Source organism: Channa argus, chromosome 5 (genome assembly GCF_033026475.1).
Source record: "Channa argus isolate prfri chromosome 5, Channa argus male v1.0, whole genome shotgun sequence".
NCBI lineage: Eukaryota > Metazoa > Chordata > Actinopteri > Anabantiformes > Channidae > Channa > Channa argus.
The window spans coordinates 17,662,106-17,678,035 of NC_090201.1; the positions used below are offsets into that span (position 1 = coordinate 17,662,106).

Sequence of the window (15,930 nt, forward strand, 5' to 3'; positions counted from 1 at the left end):
ACAAAGCCTTGTAGCCTAGGTAGATGGTTTATCTGTGAATTATTCGATTTATTTGTAGGTAGTCTTTCCTTTGTTCATGATCTAAAGGTGATATGGTTTAAGATATATATTTTAACTGATGTATTTTAGATCATGGTTTTCAGTAATTGTATAACTACCCTTTAAAAGTAAATTAATTTTGCGGTATTTATACAGTCGATTTAGTCGATTTTCAGTGCTGAAAGTTGCTCAAGGTTTATTCATAACCTTATTATTATTTAGATGAGCTATTGTACACTATAGTCTACACTATACATACTATTTCAATGTAAATGTTTGCGTCTTTTTTCGTAATATTTCTTCTTCCTTCTTCTTCTTCTTCTTCTTATTATTATTACTACTACTGATGACGTAGCCGGTGAACTAGTAATCTGTTAGGCCATCGCCTATTACATTTCCACTTGGGCGTCTAATATATTGTCCAAAACGCTATAGCGCTTTGTTAGCAGTAATGTCTAATTGACTGAAAGAAGATGAATGAGGCTGACAGGAATCAGCTGTCCAGAGATTCCCTTGTGAGTCTGACTCGGAAATCATAACCTGACCAGCCTTTCCTCCTCTGAAACCTGCTCGTTGAACTTGTCACATCTAATTAGGGTGTTAAAACGCACAGAGTGCATCGGTGGGAAACAGTAGGTGGTTGGTCCGGGGCAGCCAATAAAGCCTTATTGGGTCAGATGGTGGAGGGGTGGGGTGAGGGGGATGCATAGCGTCGTTGGATGTTGATGATGTTGAATTGGACCGCTGCGGGCTTTTATTTCTAAACTGGGTTTTTTTCTGCTATTACTCCAATTATGGCCATCCAGCGAGCTAAACAGGCCAGCATGCATGGACTGTAGCCTTGTTTTAATTAGGTCTAAAATTAATTAGGGCAGACATTTATTAAAGACTTTTAAGTTTGGCAAATTTCTTTCCACAGAGTTTACAGGTATAACGGTGGAATTATGTCTTAAAGCCAAAATTATATTTTATTGCAGCCCATCAGTTTGGTGCTGCCTGTTTAACAGGTGTCAAACAGTTTTTGAAAGATGAGAAAACTATTATTTTCATTATAATTAAATACATTTTTTTTACCTCCCACTGTATTTTAATCTGGAAATTTTAATTTTTCGTTTAATTTTGAGTCCAAACATTTTTATTATACAGTTACTGCTAAATATGAAAGTCTTTTACTGTAATTAGGGCACCAATGCTTTAAAATACATTCTGGCTTTACACACATTTATAGTGTATACGAATTTCGATTTTGATTTTGTAAACAATTTTATAACTCACTGTTGTAAACCTATACCTTTTGCGCAAATGTGAAAACACAATTGTGTTCAATTCCCATTGTAGGAGGCCGCATTCTTCTTTATTGAATACTTTTTTCTCGTATTGATGCAAAAAGCCCCTGTGATGTCTGACAGCCTACTCTTACTATTGTTAGATGAACAGCCACTAGAAAAGGAAGAGAGAAAGAAGAAGGAAGAAAAAAGGCCCTTCTGTTATTTTCTGTCTTGAGACTTGCTGCATAGACTATTCATGCAAGTTGATGAACTCCTCCAAAAAGTTTATTAAGGGTCTGAAAACAATAAGAACTAAAGCCTTTGGGTGCCTGGGCAGACAGTTTATAAACTAGCTGCTATTGTGCCTCAAAGGCAGATGCATGAATACTTTTGAATAGGGGCCTTCAAACTGACACGATCAGGCTGGACAGCAGCAGTAAGGGAAGAGAGGGTGCTTCTGCTGGAGCTCAAATCTCTGCCTTTTTGCATTAATGTACATCTGCAAAGGAAGTGGGGAGGAGTTGGGCACTGTCTGTCATGGCCATCCTGAATTTTCCTTGCGCTTTATATGTGTGTTTAAAAATCTTAAAAGATTATGGTTAGCTTTAGTTCTCTAAAGAATTATAATGTAGAGTTTGCTATATTTTCACATTTATTTCTTAATGAAAATTTGTAATTTTGAATCGTCATAAAAGCAGATGGATTATTGTGATGCATCATATTTTTTTCGTACTACTAATACTAACATATTCAGTGTATACATTGCACAAACTGTTATGAGTAGACCAAGAGCACATTGTGACAATTGGCGTTTCCTGTTAATGCTGAATTTCAAACCAAAAGGCATTTTATTTCCGTGATCCTTAATGCACCCTAAGTAAGGCAGAAAACTGCTGTATGCTTTACCGATATGGATTCACTGTATATATATATATATATATTTTTTTTTTAATTGTATTTTTTTTTGAATGGAGCACATTGGTTAGGCACACTCAAGAAGATACATTATTCTCCTCCTTTTCAGTAAACAATAGACTGTCACTCTTTATCTCTTCCTCTGTCCCTCCCTCGCAGCTTTCTCTTTTAGTCCTCTCAGTCTCTGGCTCTGTGCCTCAGAACATCAGAGGGAGTCCAGTGATTTGTGACCCCAGCAACCCACACTTAATCTCGCTAAAAAGGGGGAGCATCCAGTTTGCAGCTTGGCGGGCCCCAAATAGACCAAGCCTGCTCTGGCAGGTGTCAACATTAGCAAACAATTGGTCCCCAGTCCCATGCCCCGTACCCCAGTGCGACACTGAACCTAAACTATTTCAGGCAAACTGAAAGGAGCCACATAATAGGGAATGAGGAGGAGAGGATAGGAGGGGGAGGACAAGGGAGAGATTACACTCTCAGACAGCTATTAGCAGGGATGAGGCTTTTCTAAACAAACAAACACAAAAAAGACAATCAATACTGTGTTAGTTTACCAAGTGGAGTCATCATTGTGGCTTTGGAGTATTTATTTTCTGCTCCATTGTTTTTCGCTACTTCTCAAATGTCTGTGGGTTGTATTGGCAATCCAATTTAGTTTGGAGGGGGTCCCTGGGAGGCCAATTTCTTCCCGGGCAATTGTGTATTTGTGCTTGCGGTGGGCAGTTCATTCAGAGAGTTGGTGCTGTAATGAATCTTGATTGGTGAGTATTACCTTCAATGCTGGACAACGACTGGAATGTCCAGAGGGAAAACTACACTCAGGGATGACAGAGCTCTGCTTTGCCCTGTGGGATTGCATTCCCTCTACTTCATTAGTCAGGAGTGTCTTAGCAAAGAAAGCAGAGGAAATAGGAAGAGAATGACTTGACATGTGAACTGTTGCTGCTCTTGAGTGGGTATGGGTCTTGACAAGAGGGCCAATGAGGACCATTTATTTATCTCTCACCGCTGATTCCTGGCCAAGGTGAGACGAAGTGAGAAGTTTTCTTTTTTGAAAGCTTTTAATGGAGAACATATCGTATTTGTTATTGGACAGAAATCTCATTTAATTATTTTGATATGTCCACATTATTATCCTGGCCTGTATAAAACAAATGCACCAACAGAAAAAACCCGGTAAAAGTCCAATAATATTAGAATTGTTTTTTTGTGTCGTTAAAGAAGCTGCCCTCACCTGCAATAAATAAGTGTAAATAGCTGGCCTTGAGACCTCTACTGAAAAAAGCTCTGTTGCTAGAAAGCACCAGTAACAATGTCAGCAACCACTCCAATAGTTGTAACTATTGATGGAATCAGGGCATCGCATCACATAGAAAACAAACCCCAGACAAAGACTGATCAAACTGTTTAGTTCACAATGACTGTAAGTGAATTTTCGTGTTATGTCTTCATTTTCTTCAACTGGTTCCCTTGCCAAAGGGGACGGACAGTTTACAGGGTAATTTCAACTCTAAGCAAAATTTAATTAACCATGTAATTTCATAAATCGTAGCCATATTGCCTAGTAAGGGAATAGATGTTGTCGCTGGCCACCAGTAATACTTAGTAGTATTTTTGCTGGACATAGACAGGAGAAAAGTCTTGGCATGCAGTTGCCTCTTTGATTAAACAATATTTTTCTTATGAAAAACAGTTTTACTGTCTGCATTCACAAGTGACCAACTATATGCTACAATACAATAACTGTGAGGCTGATTGATTGATTGATTTATTAATTGAAAATATTTTGAATTCCTGCCATGACAAAGGTCTGTGTGTGCAACCATTCAAACTGAATGGTGTGTGCACAGTATTTCCATTATCTTCTTATTATATATTTTCTTTGTGGTTTGAGGAATATAGAATATCCTGCGCTGTTAAATTGAATTCTTTGCTTGTCTGAGACGATCTATGGAAAAATTCAAGATGGACAGTGTGATAATATATGGTCCTTTGGCAGAAAAACATTTTTTTCTTGGTGATTAAGCCATTTTTATTCTGCCAAACAATAAACCTGAAGGACCACAAAAACGAATATACAGTGTATCAGGATATCGCAAGCTTTCTTATGTCCATGTTAAATTGTGCAATGGATGAGCGGGTCAGAGCCACATAATTTATTGAAAGAAATTTAGTTTCCTCCAATTTGCCTTGCCAGCTAGGGTTGTCAAACTCTGACAGCTGGCACAGATCGGGACAGTGTGTTGCATTATGACCATCCAATGGTTACCATGGAGCTGCATTAGAAAAGACAAAAAGCATTTCTGGCTAATTTTATTACAATACAGGAATAGCCCACATAATGTGCAACAGTAATTACGTTTAGCACAGTGCACCCGTCTCCCTCAGTGATGAATGAGAAACATTGACCATGGTCTGCTAGTTTAAAAATTGCCATTAGCCTATGCTACTTAGGGCCAGAACATTTCACATTTTATGCTCTTGATCTGCTCCAACACTGAAATATTCATTTGTTTTAATTGCGCATGTTTTTTTCATAACCACAAAGACAATAAACATGTTCCCTAAGTGTTGCAAATCAGAAATGTGTTTTTTTTCCCCCACCAAGTTAAAATGTGAAAGCAGTTGTCCAAACAGTGGGGTGGAGCTCCTGTCCTAGCCGACAAAATAACAACTCCAAATGTTGTCCCCTATTTTCAACTAATGGGCTTATTTCTGTATCCTCAGTCATTCTCTCCTTGGGGAATATGTAGTCTCAGTATAAAAAGCTTTTCTACTATGCCATATTACAACTCCTCCATATGGAGAGATCTCAGAAATTGCCAAGCACTGTAATGCTTTACTGCATCTAGATAAAAAACGCTTTACAGGAAAGTATTTCTAAATTTTTGTTTATTTAAAATCGAATAAATGTCAGCAGACTATAGTACAGTGTCGCATGACTGTATTTTTTTAATACAGGAAAAATGAAGACAACAGATTTCAAAACAAACTATATTGGTTTTATTTTTTCCCCTTACACGGATGATTAAATGTTAAAATATACAAGAATATGTCATCTTCAGACATAAATCCTCACCCAAAAAGCTAAAACTATAGTCTATTGAATATGTTGGTTTTTTTTTTTATAGATACAAACCTTTTTAACCTTTTCTTATTTTTTTAGCTTTCATCCATCCAGTCTTTTTTTTTTTATTATACTGCACAACTCTTCTTTCCCTTAGTGTCAAACTTTTCCACAATATTTGCTGCCCATCCTTGTCCAGAAAATTAGGAAACTTCCCTTGGGCACATAAAAATGTCCGCTGTGCATTCCTATACTGTGTCCAGTAATCTCTCTTTGGCTTTGTTGAGAAAATGATTTGTTCCTCCAGGAGACCTCGGCTCACAGCCCTGAGACGTTACTGTTTGATTTCCTGCGTAGGTTTTTGGAGCTTTTTGCTGGGGGACCAAGGCTCTGGCTCCAGTGCCATTTGGCAGAGACCCCCATGGGCTCCTTTTTACTTTCTTGTGCTCTCTGTTAATTTCATTATTTTCGCTATGACCTCAGTTATCCAAAGCTTTAGATCTCGTGATGACAGTCTGCTTAACAGAAGAAGAAGAAACGTGGTAAAACCTAGACTTAGTGTGGAAGTGAGAAGTGGCACCAGTCCTCTTAACAAGGTTAACATTTTGTATCCTCCTGTCTGTGTAGCTCTTATGGAGCCAGTGTAATCTGGGTTTGTTGAAAAAAAACTGCCACAGCAGAAAAGCATGTGATGATTTAGCGAGTAAATTCATATAAGGCTGTAAAATGTAGGGTTTTACATTGTTTTATTAATATTACCATTTTAAGTGCATTTTTCCATGAATATTGGAAGAAGCCTTTTGCAACTAGAATTTGTATTTAAAAAATGACAAACTTAAACAATACTATGGAGAACAACAGTTGCCTCATTTAGAAACCTTGGGGTCAAAAGCAAACAGTCATATTGTCAATATCCTAGTTTTAGTCAGTAGTATATTAAAGAAAAAGAATCCCACCCTTCGAGCCCTTCACGCTTTCACACTTAGGCAGTGCAATGGCATGGGGAGTCAATATGTCAGCGTTTATGGATGCCCTGCAGAGCTGCACAGGGCTGTCAGGCCCCTATTCATGCTCTAATGGCCCCCTGAGGAGCTCGTCTCTCTGGGCTGAAAAGGCTGGGAGGCCCAGTGGACGCCCTGTTGTTGAAGGTGAGCGTGCACTCTCATGGACGCGCTGCGCCTTCATCCATATGACAAGAGCCATAAAAGAGCATCGTTCTTGCTGCTTCTCCCTCTCTGTATCTTCTGCTTTCTCTTGTGTGCCCCCCCCCCCCCCCCCCCCCCCAACACACACACACACACACACACACTTTCTCCCCACCTCAAACAGAGAAAAGGGGGCTAATTGTTTTTTGTGAGAGCCAAAGATTATATAGCCTCCCATCTTTCTTTCTCCCTTGCCTTTTTTCCCTCTATTTCAAGCCCCCTACTCCTTTTCTAAAGAATGTGATTCTGTCCTAGAGAGAAGAGAAGAAAAGTATTGGAATTTTCCTGTGCATGTTGATGTAAAAGAGCCTTAAACTCAGACAGTGGAAGTGAGAGTTGTGTTATTGGAAGCAACGGCAAGGCGGCATTTTCTAGTTCCATCAGATTGTTATTGAATATGTTGAAAAGATTGTTTTTCTGTTGTTATTGATGAACAAAATGAACACATTTTGGACTTTCACATCCCATTTATTTCGTTCTTTCCTTATGGATACATTTTGAGCCAAGTGCCCTTGGCCTCCAGCCACCTGCTGTAAACCAGCAATTGACATGTTAGGCAAGAGAAAAAGCTAAATCTAATGGCATCTGTCCTTAAATGTGAGCAGAGAAGGATTTTATTATAGATAGGTGGGGTTTAATATCCTTATGTATAGTTACACATCTCATCCAGATTCAATTTCAGCTAAATGTCACATTACAGTCTAGAGAAGGTCACTGACAACCAGAGGAAATTGATGATGAATATTGGCATGTTACCAAACTGGGTAAACAGTTAATTTGTTCTCACCAACTATACAGACTTTTTACAAATTATTTAGTGTGTTGATTTGAATATTTCAATATAATATATGTGAACAAATTTCATAGATGCTAAGGCTATGCTCACTTTTAGTTTTGTTTTTGTTTATCAATAACAGAGAGATAACTACAGGAAAAGATTATTCACAGAGACTTTGTCTTTAAAACACTCTGCTTATCGTTGTCATCTATCTTGTATTCGCACAAGGTTCCTATCTCAGATACATCCTTTGGTAAATGCCTTGAATCACATGGCTCCTTTAACTTGGCAGCCTTTGGGATGAACAGGCAAGTGCATTAAGATGAGATGCCGCACCATTCTCAGAAAAATGCAAATTGGGAAGTTGTTAGTTATTTGATGTTGCAGCATGAGTCCCCCCACCCCCTAAACATCCCTCCATCCAGTGTTGGTGGTTGAATCGCATGCAGTCCTGGGGACAGGCAGGGCTGTTTATATGCAGGCCTGGAGCAGCAAAAACAGAGACAGATGCATGTCAGAGATAGCAGATCCCATCTCAGGCAGATGCCTCTTATCACAGGCCTGTTTGCATAATTAGGTCTTTTGATATTCACCCCCTCTGACTGACAAAAAGTATAATTGCAGTATCAACTACGACAAAAGGTAGGCACAAAATAAACAAGTCAACATAAATAGGGAGAAAAGATGCGGTGTTATTTCTGTCCTGTGGGAAAAAAGAGGGAGGAAAAAAACACCATTTTTAACTAAATCTGCTGTCAGTCACAGTCAACTGGTGTGACTCGGTGCTCAGAGGCTGGTCCTGTGAATGCCTGCAAAACACAGAGCGTGAGGCCTGATTGTAATTATGCTGGAACTAATATGCTTTTCAAAATGAGCCATTATGAGCTAATGCTGCACTGCCAAAGCCCTGTCTGTTTTTGTCCCTCTGTCTTGGATAGTTTGCAAAGGTATGGCTGATATTGAGGCCATGGGTTATGATATCAGAGACAGTCTGACTAGGCTGAGCACTGCTTTACTTAAAACTAATATGGTTCACAGGTGAGTCATAAAAACACCTGACACATGCATTGGTGCAAAAGCATGATGTTCTAATAGTGAAGCTTTTGTTTTGCAGGAAATATTGCAGTTTTTTGGGCAAACTGATAATAATTGCATTTGCATTTTATCTTTTGCAAAACATTGTTGCAACATGTTGCATTTTGTGTTATGCCATTTGTAATTTAAATATGTTTTGCTCTGTTCAGCTTTTGGTAAAGTTGGAAGTGTACACATTGCTTCCGTTTTATGTGTCTTCAACAACCATAAAGTTTATTGATGTTGTTTAGTATCGTAAATCTGTAGCCTTAAAAATCAGAGTAATTGTGGTTAATTGCCGGTATTGAGCGGACAGCTGCCTGTTTAATTGGCATTACCTCAGTGTCTTGGGGTAAAGGTGGAGGACTGGAGGAGTCCAAGGGTTGGAGAGAGAAGAAAAGGAGGGTTGGAGGTGGGGAGGGGGTTCAAGGGAACAAGATGATGAGGATCCCATATGCTTATAATCTGAGGAGTCTCTTTGTGAGGTCAGCAATGGAGCATCAGGAGAGAACTCAGTCCTCACAGCATAAAACTATTAACTGAAGTCACTAGTCCTTCATGAACAAGGACTCTGCTTTATCTACAGGGTTTGGTCAAAATCAGAGCATTGACTGAAATAAAATTATATCAGACTGTAAGAAAGTGTTAGTTCTCCATGATTTATTGTTGTTAATCTTTAGTACAGAGTCACCTACAGTCATTAATTTTTTTTGTTGATATGTTTGTTGCTGCAAACCTACTTGCTGTGATGTGTTGAATATCAATATTTCTTGTAATAAGAAACAGGTTTTCCAACAATGGCCCAAATCAGAACATTAACATGACAATTCCTCTGTGTGTTTCGAGTCAAGAAATAGCTCTTGGAACAGTATTCAATTTTCAGTATGAAGATGAAGAGATACAATAGCAATTTATCAGTTGATTTGAGGATGTGTTGCGATCACATTCACAAAAGTGACAAATTAAACAACAAAACATGACATTATGCTGTTCACAATAAAAACTAATAGTTGCACACAAGAAGAATTATATCTTATCTTAGACATTGCAAGCTGAGAGATAGACATTTCTTATCTAAGGACTAGCATCAGCCCTATTAAAGGTGACCGTCCTGTTTTTAATTATAAACTATGTGTTGAACAGTTGAACTCAAGTTAACTGATTGATCCTTTTCCTCCTTTGTTTAAACCTATGAAGTCAATTATAATTTAGGTTAAGGTAATTTTTTTCTTTTACAATATTCAGCATTATTTGACATCTCAGTCAAGCATCTATCTAGACAAAACAATACATAAACCTGATTAATTCCTTTTTCTAATAGGTGCAGTTTTAAATCAATATCAGAGCAAAACCTCCGAGGGCCTGGAGGAGAATATGCTGCAGTAATCATGCCCACTGGATGGCACATAATTAAAGTCTAATTGGACAATAAGTAATGAGACAAGGGATGAGTGATTTATAAATATCTCATGAACCTTTGAATGGAAATTACATCAGTCGTATTGTACAAAGGTCTAATCAGAGTGTACCTTTTTGTGCCAGGCAGACCATTAAGGAATTGACCTTGACAGCCCTGTAGGGGTTTTATTTTCTCAGTCATATATTGTCTTTGATTGTTAACGCTGGCGCACTGTGGTAAAAAGAGACATAACTTTTAGATTTTAATATGCTTTTGTAAAGAAACTGGACTGAAATATGATTGTTTTCTGTCATTTTACCATCTCGTACTGACATATTAAGAACAGCTGCCAAAGAGTCTCTCTTGGGATGAACTATTATTATTTTTTTAATACTGCTTTGTGTTAACCAGAAATCAGTAGCTTTGTTTTAAATCCATCTGCTTTCAGATGTTTTCTGTCTTCTGTTCACCAAAGCTTAAAACAGTATAGAGTAGTTCTACGTCCAACCTCAATCCCAACTGGCCTCATGCAGCATGTGCCATTTTCCATTTTGCCTTACTCATTACAGTCAGGGCTGTTGACCTTGTGCTTCTGATTTATGTAGAAGAACAGATGTATTGTCTCTGTAGGGCTTAATGGAGAGCAGCAGTACAAGACATTGTCTGTCTAGGTTTATCAGTCATTAGTCTGATATCATGCTAAATGTGATGGTTTCCTCCTAGAACAAAGTCTGTGAAAGCACCTCAAACACAGGGGAGAAAAAGAAAATAATTTGAGGAGGAGAAGACTTTGGTGTCTTTCTCAGATCCCCTTGAGTATGAGTCTACTCTGTCCCCCATGTCTCCTATTAGAACACAGAGGTGACTTTGGAAAGTGATCTACACACTACTTGGCTGGTCTCAAGTGTCGTCATGGCAAGTTACTGGGCAAATGGATATACGCATCCTCATGAAAACCAACAAAGGGATATGTAGTGTATGTACATATTCAACTTTGTATGTTCAAGGGTGTTCTGCAGCAGAGTGAGCCTGTGCTTCAAGAATCAATCTTTATTAAAAAGGATAAGACTGAAGAATTGATTTAATGAATGCGGCCTCATGTCCTGCAGCCACATGTAATCCGCAGAGAATCATTGAGCACGAGCTCAGGGGGACAAAAAATGTTCAGAGAAGACTCGTGGAGTGGCCTGTAATGATAGTCTCCATATAATCCCATAATTCCTTGTTTAATTAAACTCTGGAGCTGGCCTTGAGACTCCGCCAGCTCTGTTGCTCTTTTGTTCTCACAGTTGTTATTTGGAAACTAGGTTTTAGTATTCTTTTGTCCAATTGTATTGAATGATTTGACTAGAGTGCACTATAAACAGAGTCCTGTACTACAAAATAATGAATTAGACAACAGGAACTCAGTCAGGTGAGACATTCAGGTGGGCATTATAGTTCTCATTTGAGTTGAATAGCAAAGGGCCTCTGTCAGAAGCAGCAATCTCTTCATACACCCTCTTTTTCAATATCTCTCTTTATTTTCTGTCTCCCACACTTTCTGGACTGTGCATGATGCAATCCAAATAGGCCTGGAGCAACACTGGCACATCACGCCGCCTTGTCAATGTCTCAATGAGGAAATTATGAAAATATGAATTTTATGACATGAAATGAAAAGGGCCATGTAGTTTGAATAGACATGCAGAGGAGGTGAAAATGATGCAATTTTCTAAATTCAGTTATAATGGTAATGTGCAATGGTAATGCGTATTTGCTGTCAAACATTTCCCTGTCGGCCTGGATTGTACAGCTTTGTGCTGTATCTATATTCCTCGAGCAAAAATTCAGCTTAGTTGAATGCCTAAAAAGTAATGTAAAATATGTTCTAATTCATTTAATGACAGCAGATGGAAACACATGGCACTAAATGGTTTTGGTGTGATATTGTGTTCTATTTTGTACACTTTGGCTGCGTTGTGTATGAGCAGTGTGCCCTGGGCCAATGAGAGAGAAAAGCAGGGTGAGGAGCAGCAAGGTGGCCTGTGCAGATTAACCCCTCTACCCACCAGCAGCCCCGCTCCCCCTCAACCCTCTGTTTTCACTGCCTCTGGGCCTCTCTCAGAGGCAGAATTGTGTATCAAGGCCTCTTCTATATTAAAATAAATATCCACAGATTAAGATAATATTCTTCCAGATGTATATTAAAAGAGGAGTAGCTGTCATTTGAATGATTTATGTTGCACATCATCCTTAAAAATGCACATTATGACATTAAGAGCTACTTCATGTTCAGTTTCCGCTCGTATTTAAAGCTATTTTGAACACCCCTAGGTTAACTCTCACAAAAGATTCCTTGACTTGTTTTCCTTCTATGATCACACACACTGTCTCTTTCTTCTCACCTCAGGTAATCGCACAGATGATGGTTCAGATGTAGATTCGGAGCCTGACTTGCCCCTGAAGAGGAAGCAGAGGCGCAGTCGCACCACCTTCACTGCTGAGCAGCTGGAAGAGCTGGAGAAGGCTTTTGAAAGAACACATTACCCAGACATATACACCAGAGAGGAACTGGCTCAGAGGACAAAACTCACAGAGGCGAGAGTACAGGTAGGACCTACAGAATTGATACAAACTTTGATCTGTAGTACGCATGCTTGAATATGTGTTCTCACTTGGTGGCACATTTAAATGCAGAAAGCTTTTGTTTGCTTCGTCCATGTTTTGACAAAATCAGTGCCTAATAAATATTAAGGACAATAAGATGGATAATTCTGGATAACTCCCAGAAAGCATTGTCAGCGTTTTTTATTGAGACTGTTTATTTGGGAGAAAGTGCCTTCAACAAAACTGTTTATAGTGATATCTACAGTATGGTGATTCTTTAGAGTAACTGGAACACCCCAAACAAAATTACATTTACCTCCACTCTTTTAGTGGGAAGGCAGTAATCTCAGGTAAATTTCTCTAAGCTGACCATGGTTATCTGCAAGACATCGCTAGTTAAGTGAAAGGTTTAGTAATACTTAGTTTTTGGGTGCAGTGATGCTTTAAAGATGTGTTGTTGGTTTTCCACCTGTCGGATTCAATGTGCTGTAGTAGCTCAGTCCTAAGTGTCACTGAGGGAAAACTTTAAGCTGCTATTTTTCCAGCCAGGTTTCCGTGTTACCTGAACAGCATGTCCCACAGTCGCCTCAAACACTCCCCCAAAAGGCATATCACCTCAAACTTGCATATTTAAAGTGCGAAAATAATAATAGTGCTCTTCTTTTAAACACTGAAATTAAGTATTAAACTGGCAAGAAGTCTTGGCCATATTTACTGTATTGCATGATGCATGTAAGGGACTTTGCTTGTTTTCAGTCTTCGTGTTTGAACGTTTGACAGGGATCCTCGCTATCTTCACACCTCAGACCCTGGAACTCGTCTGACAGCCTTGGTGCTGTTGGTGTATGTAAGACTGAAGGATGATATGTACAGTAGAGTTATAGCAGCAGCTGTTCTTCCAAAGACTGCGAGAAGGGGGGGAGGGGAAGAGAGGGAGAGAAAGGCAATGCATTCCTGATGGATTTCTCATTTCGGCCTTTGGCCAGGATCTCATCCCAACACTTTCAAGATCGCCGCTGCTTGTAAACCCTCCACATATCACACAGCCTTCCTCATCCTCTCCAGAGACCCTCTGCCCCGACAACAACATTAATCAATCAGCCACTAGTAAAAAAAAAGAGGTCTGGGGCACCCCTCTCCTCTTACCACAGTCATTCACACTCCCTCTGAACCCCCCCAAACTCCTCACCGCATGCTAACTGTTCATCACAGTACAAACATGCAGTTAGGGTAACTGATTCCACACATGTCTTTGTCCATCTTGAAACCCCCCAACATGCAAGGATGTCCTACAGTATATGTCTATGTGTTTAATGCCTTACTCAAGGGAGGAGAAATATATCTCACGGTTGTTATAAGATAATATAATCGGTTTCTGTGTGTTTAAGTGGAGGATCTGAATACTTAAATAGAACTCTTGAATCTTACAGAAAAATCTACTTTACATTATGATAATATTAATTAAAAAGAAAATTCTCATTTACATTTTGTACATTTTGTTATAACAATTCTAATGTGGTTTAATTTAGACACACAATTGCTACCAAATTTGCTTAGAATTTTTTATGGTTAAAGGGCTACAGAGGAAAATACGAAATGCATGTATTTGCATTTGTGAATTTAGGGAGACTGACAAAAATATTTAAATATAAAAGCAAGAATAGAAAGAAAAGAAAGTGACTGCTGCCTCTGCTGTTAGATAATAGGGTTAAAAGATGTCATGTGAAACCTAAGGAATTTGAGTCATGGCTATAATTTGTTAATGCTGTTTTCCTCATAATTAAATTGTAAAACACCTTGAAAGTCTCTAAAGATCAACTCAAACTTAATTTTCTATGAAAGTTACACAGAAAGAGGCTCTGGCAGCCAAAGTAAATGTTGCTCAGAGTTGTGCTGCAGTTAGACATGCATTTTTGCAGGTAGATAACATTTTTAGGAATCTGTTTTTTCAAACAATTTCCCCAAATCCATGTTTTAATGTTCTTAAATACATTTTGAATGAGCACTGTAAATGTCACATAAAGATTTAAGTATTTAACCCTTATAATGATGGTTTAGATAAAATAAGAAGAATTTTATTTTTAATTTATGTATGCCTTGTTTGTATTAAAATTTTCTAAAAATGTCCACCAGCTGGGCTTTTACATAGGTGTCCAAATGACCCATCACAGGGCAAGAGAGGAGACCCTTTGGCCTGAGAGCAAAGCTTCACCAGCACAGCTGCAATGACGCATCTTCCAGATGTAGTTCAGAGAACAACTGCGAAAGAGTCCAGGCGGAGGGTGCGGGGGTGGGGGTGGGGGTGGGGGTGTCTCAGAAACCATATTTTAAGTTGAATCTGTAGCCATGGTTGCAGTTTTTCATTTGTCATTAAACATGGCTTTGTGGAGAACTTTTTTTTTTTAGTTTGAGTGTAAAGGTAAACTGTACTTGTGTAGTGCAAATCTTGCTGCAATGACTGAAGCAAGGCGACAGCCCAAAGCTATGTTGTAAATTAAACTGCTAGATCTTGTGGAAGTGATGAGTGTTTGGCTTAGCGCTGACTCACAACCTAAACTCATAAACAGAGCTAACTCCCTTGTGTCTGCCCTTGTCTGCCATTTTAAGACCCTTTCACCATCCATCTTTATCAGCCCCGCTGCCCTTTTCAGCAGAGCTACCAGCTCTCCTTCACCACCATGAGCCTCGCAATGGTTTTATCACCCCAACTGACAAATTGTGGGATATGATCCATATCTCTCAGCAATTAGTTCCAGACTGTCTCAGTGGGAGGGGATACTGCTAAGTCTACCTTCAGTATACGCTCCACTCAGGCAGAGCTTGCTGCCACTTTCCATCTGATAACCCCTCAGTTTTAACAGGAGTAGGCGGCAAAGCCATTCCATGAGCTATTAGAAAAGAGAGCATCGTTTGTATCTGTTCCCTCTGAGGAGTGGATCAGGTGGGGGTAGCACTGAGGAGGGGAAGAGCGGACAATAGGCTGCAGGCTGCTGTAAATCAGCACTCACAGATGAAGCAAATTACATTCTACTCTATTTAGACTGAAGTTTTTAAGTGACTGACTCCTGAGTCTCGGCTAAGACTCATCATCTCAGCATGCTGCCGCCAGCTCATTTTACCAAATCTGCCACATAGATCCTCTTTCATTACCAATAAACATTCTGCATGTAGCTATTATAGTTAGTGGAGTCTAATAAGGTATAAGCATTGCTTTTTTACAAAGCGTGCAAATCAATTTGGTAAAAAGTTTCTCTCTATCTGTGGCTTGTGTCGGCCGGGATGATGCATGGAATGAGCACAGGAAAAAGACCTACATACAGACTGAACTGAGCTTAATGTGACAGGCAGAATCAGTCTCATACTGATGCTTTTAAATGTTTTCAACAGCTAGGGAAATATAATCCAATACGGACAAGAGGTAATACACAGTTTACTGATTGTAATAATATCACTTGAGAACCAATGGCTAAAGACAAAATTACAATGGAGCTGACTGGTGGAAACCAAACCCAACTGGCAACGGTATACCCGCCAGTGTGGGTTTATGTTTCATAAAGGAATAAATAGGATTTATGTAGATTGTAGGGGAAAATTTG

At 39.1% G+C, this 15,930-nt stretch overlaps 1 protein-coding gene across 2 annotated transcripts in view; it reads left to right on the forward strand.

Moving 5' to 3' along the window:
* Positions 1-15,930, forward strand: part of pax7a (paired box 7a) — a 44,087-nt gene that overhangs the window by 8,536 nt on the left and 19,621 nt on the right. For both annotated transcript variants that reach the window (XM_067505756.1, XM_067505757.1), the window contains exon 5: positions 12,138-12,337. In XM_067505756.1, coding sequence (XP_067361857.1) covers positions 12,138-12,337 — 200 coding nt within the window. The remainder of the gene's footprint in view (positions 1-12,137; positions 12,338-15,930) is intronic.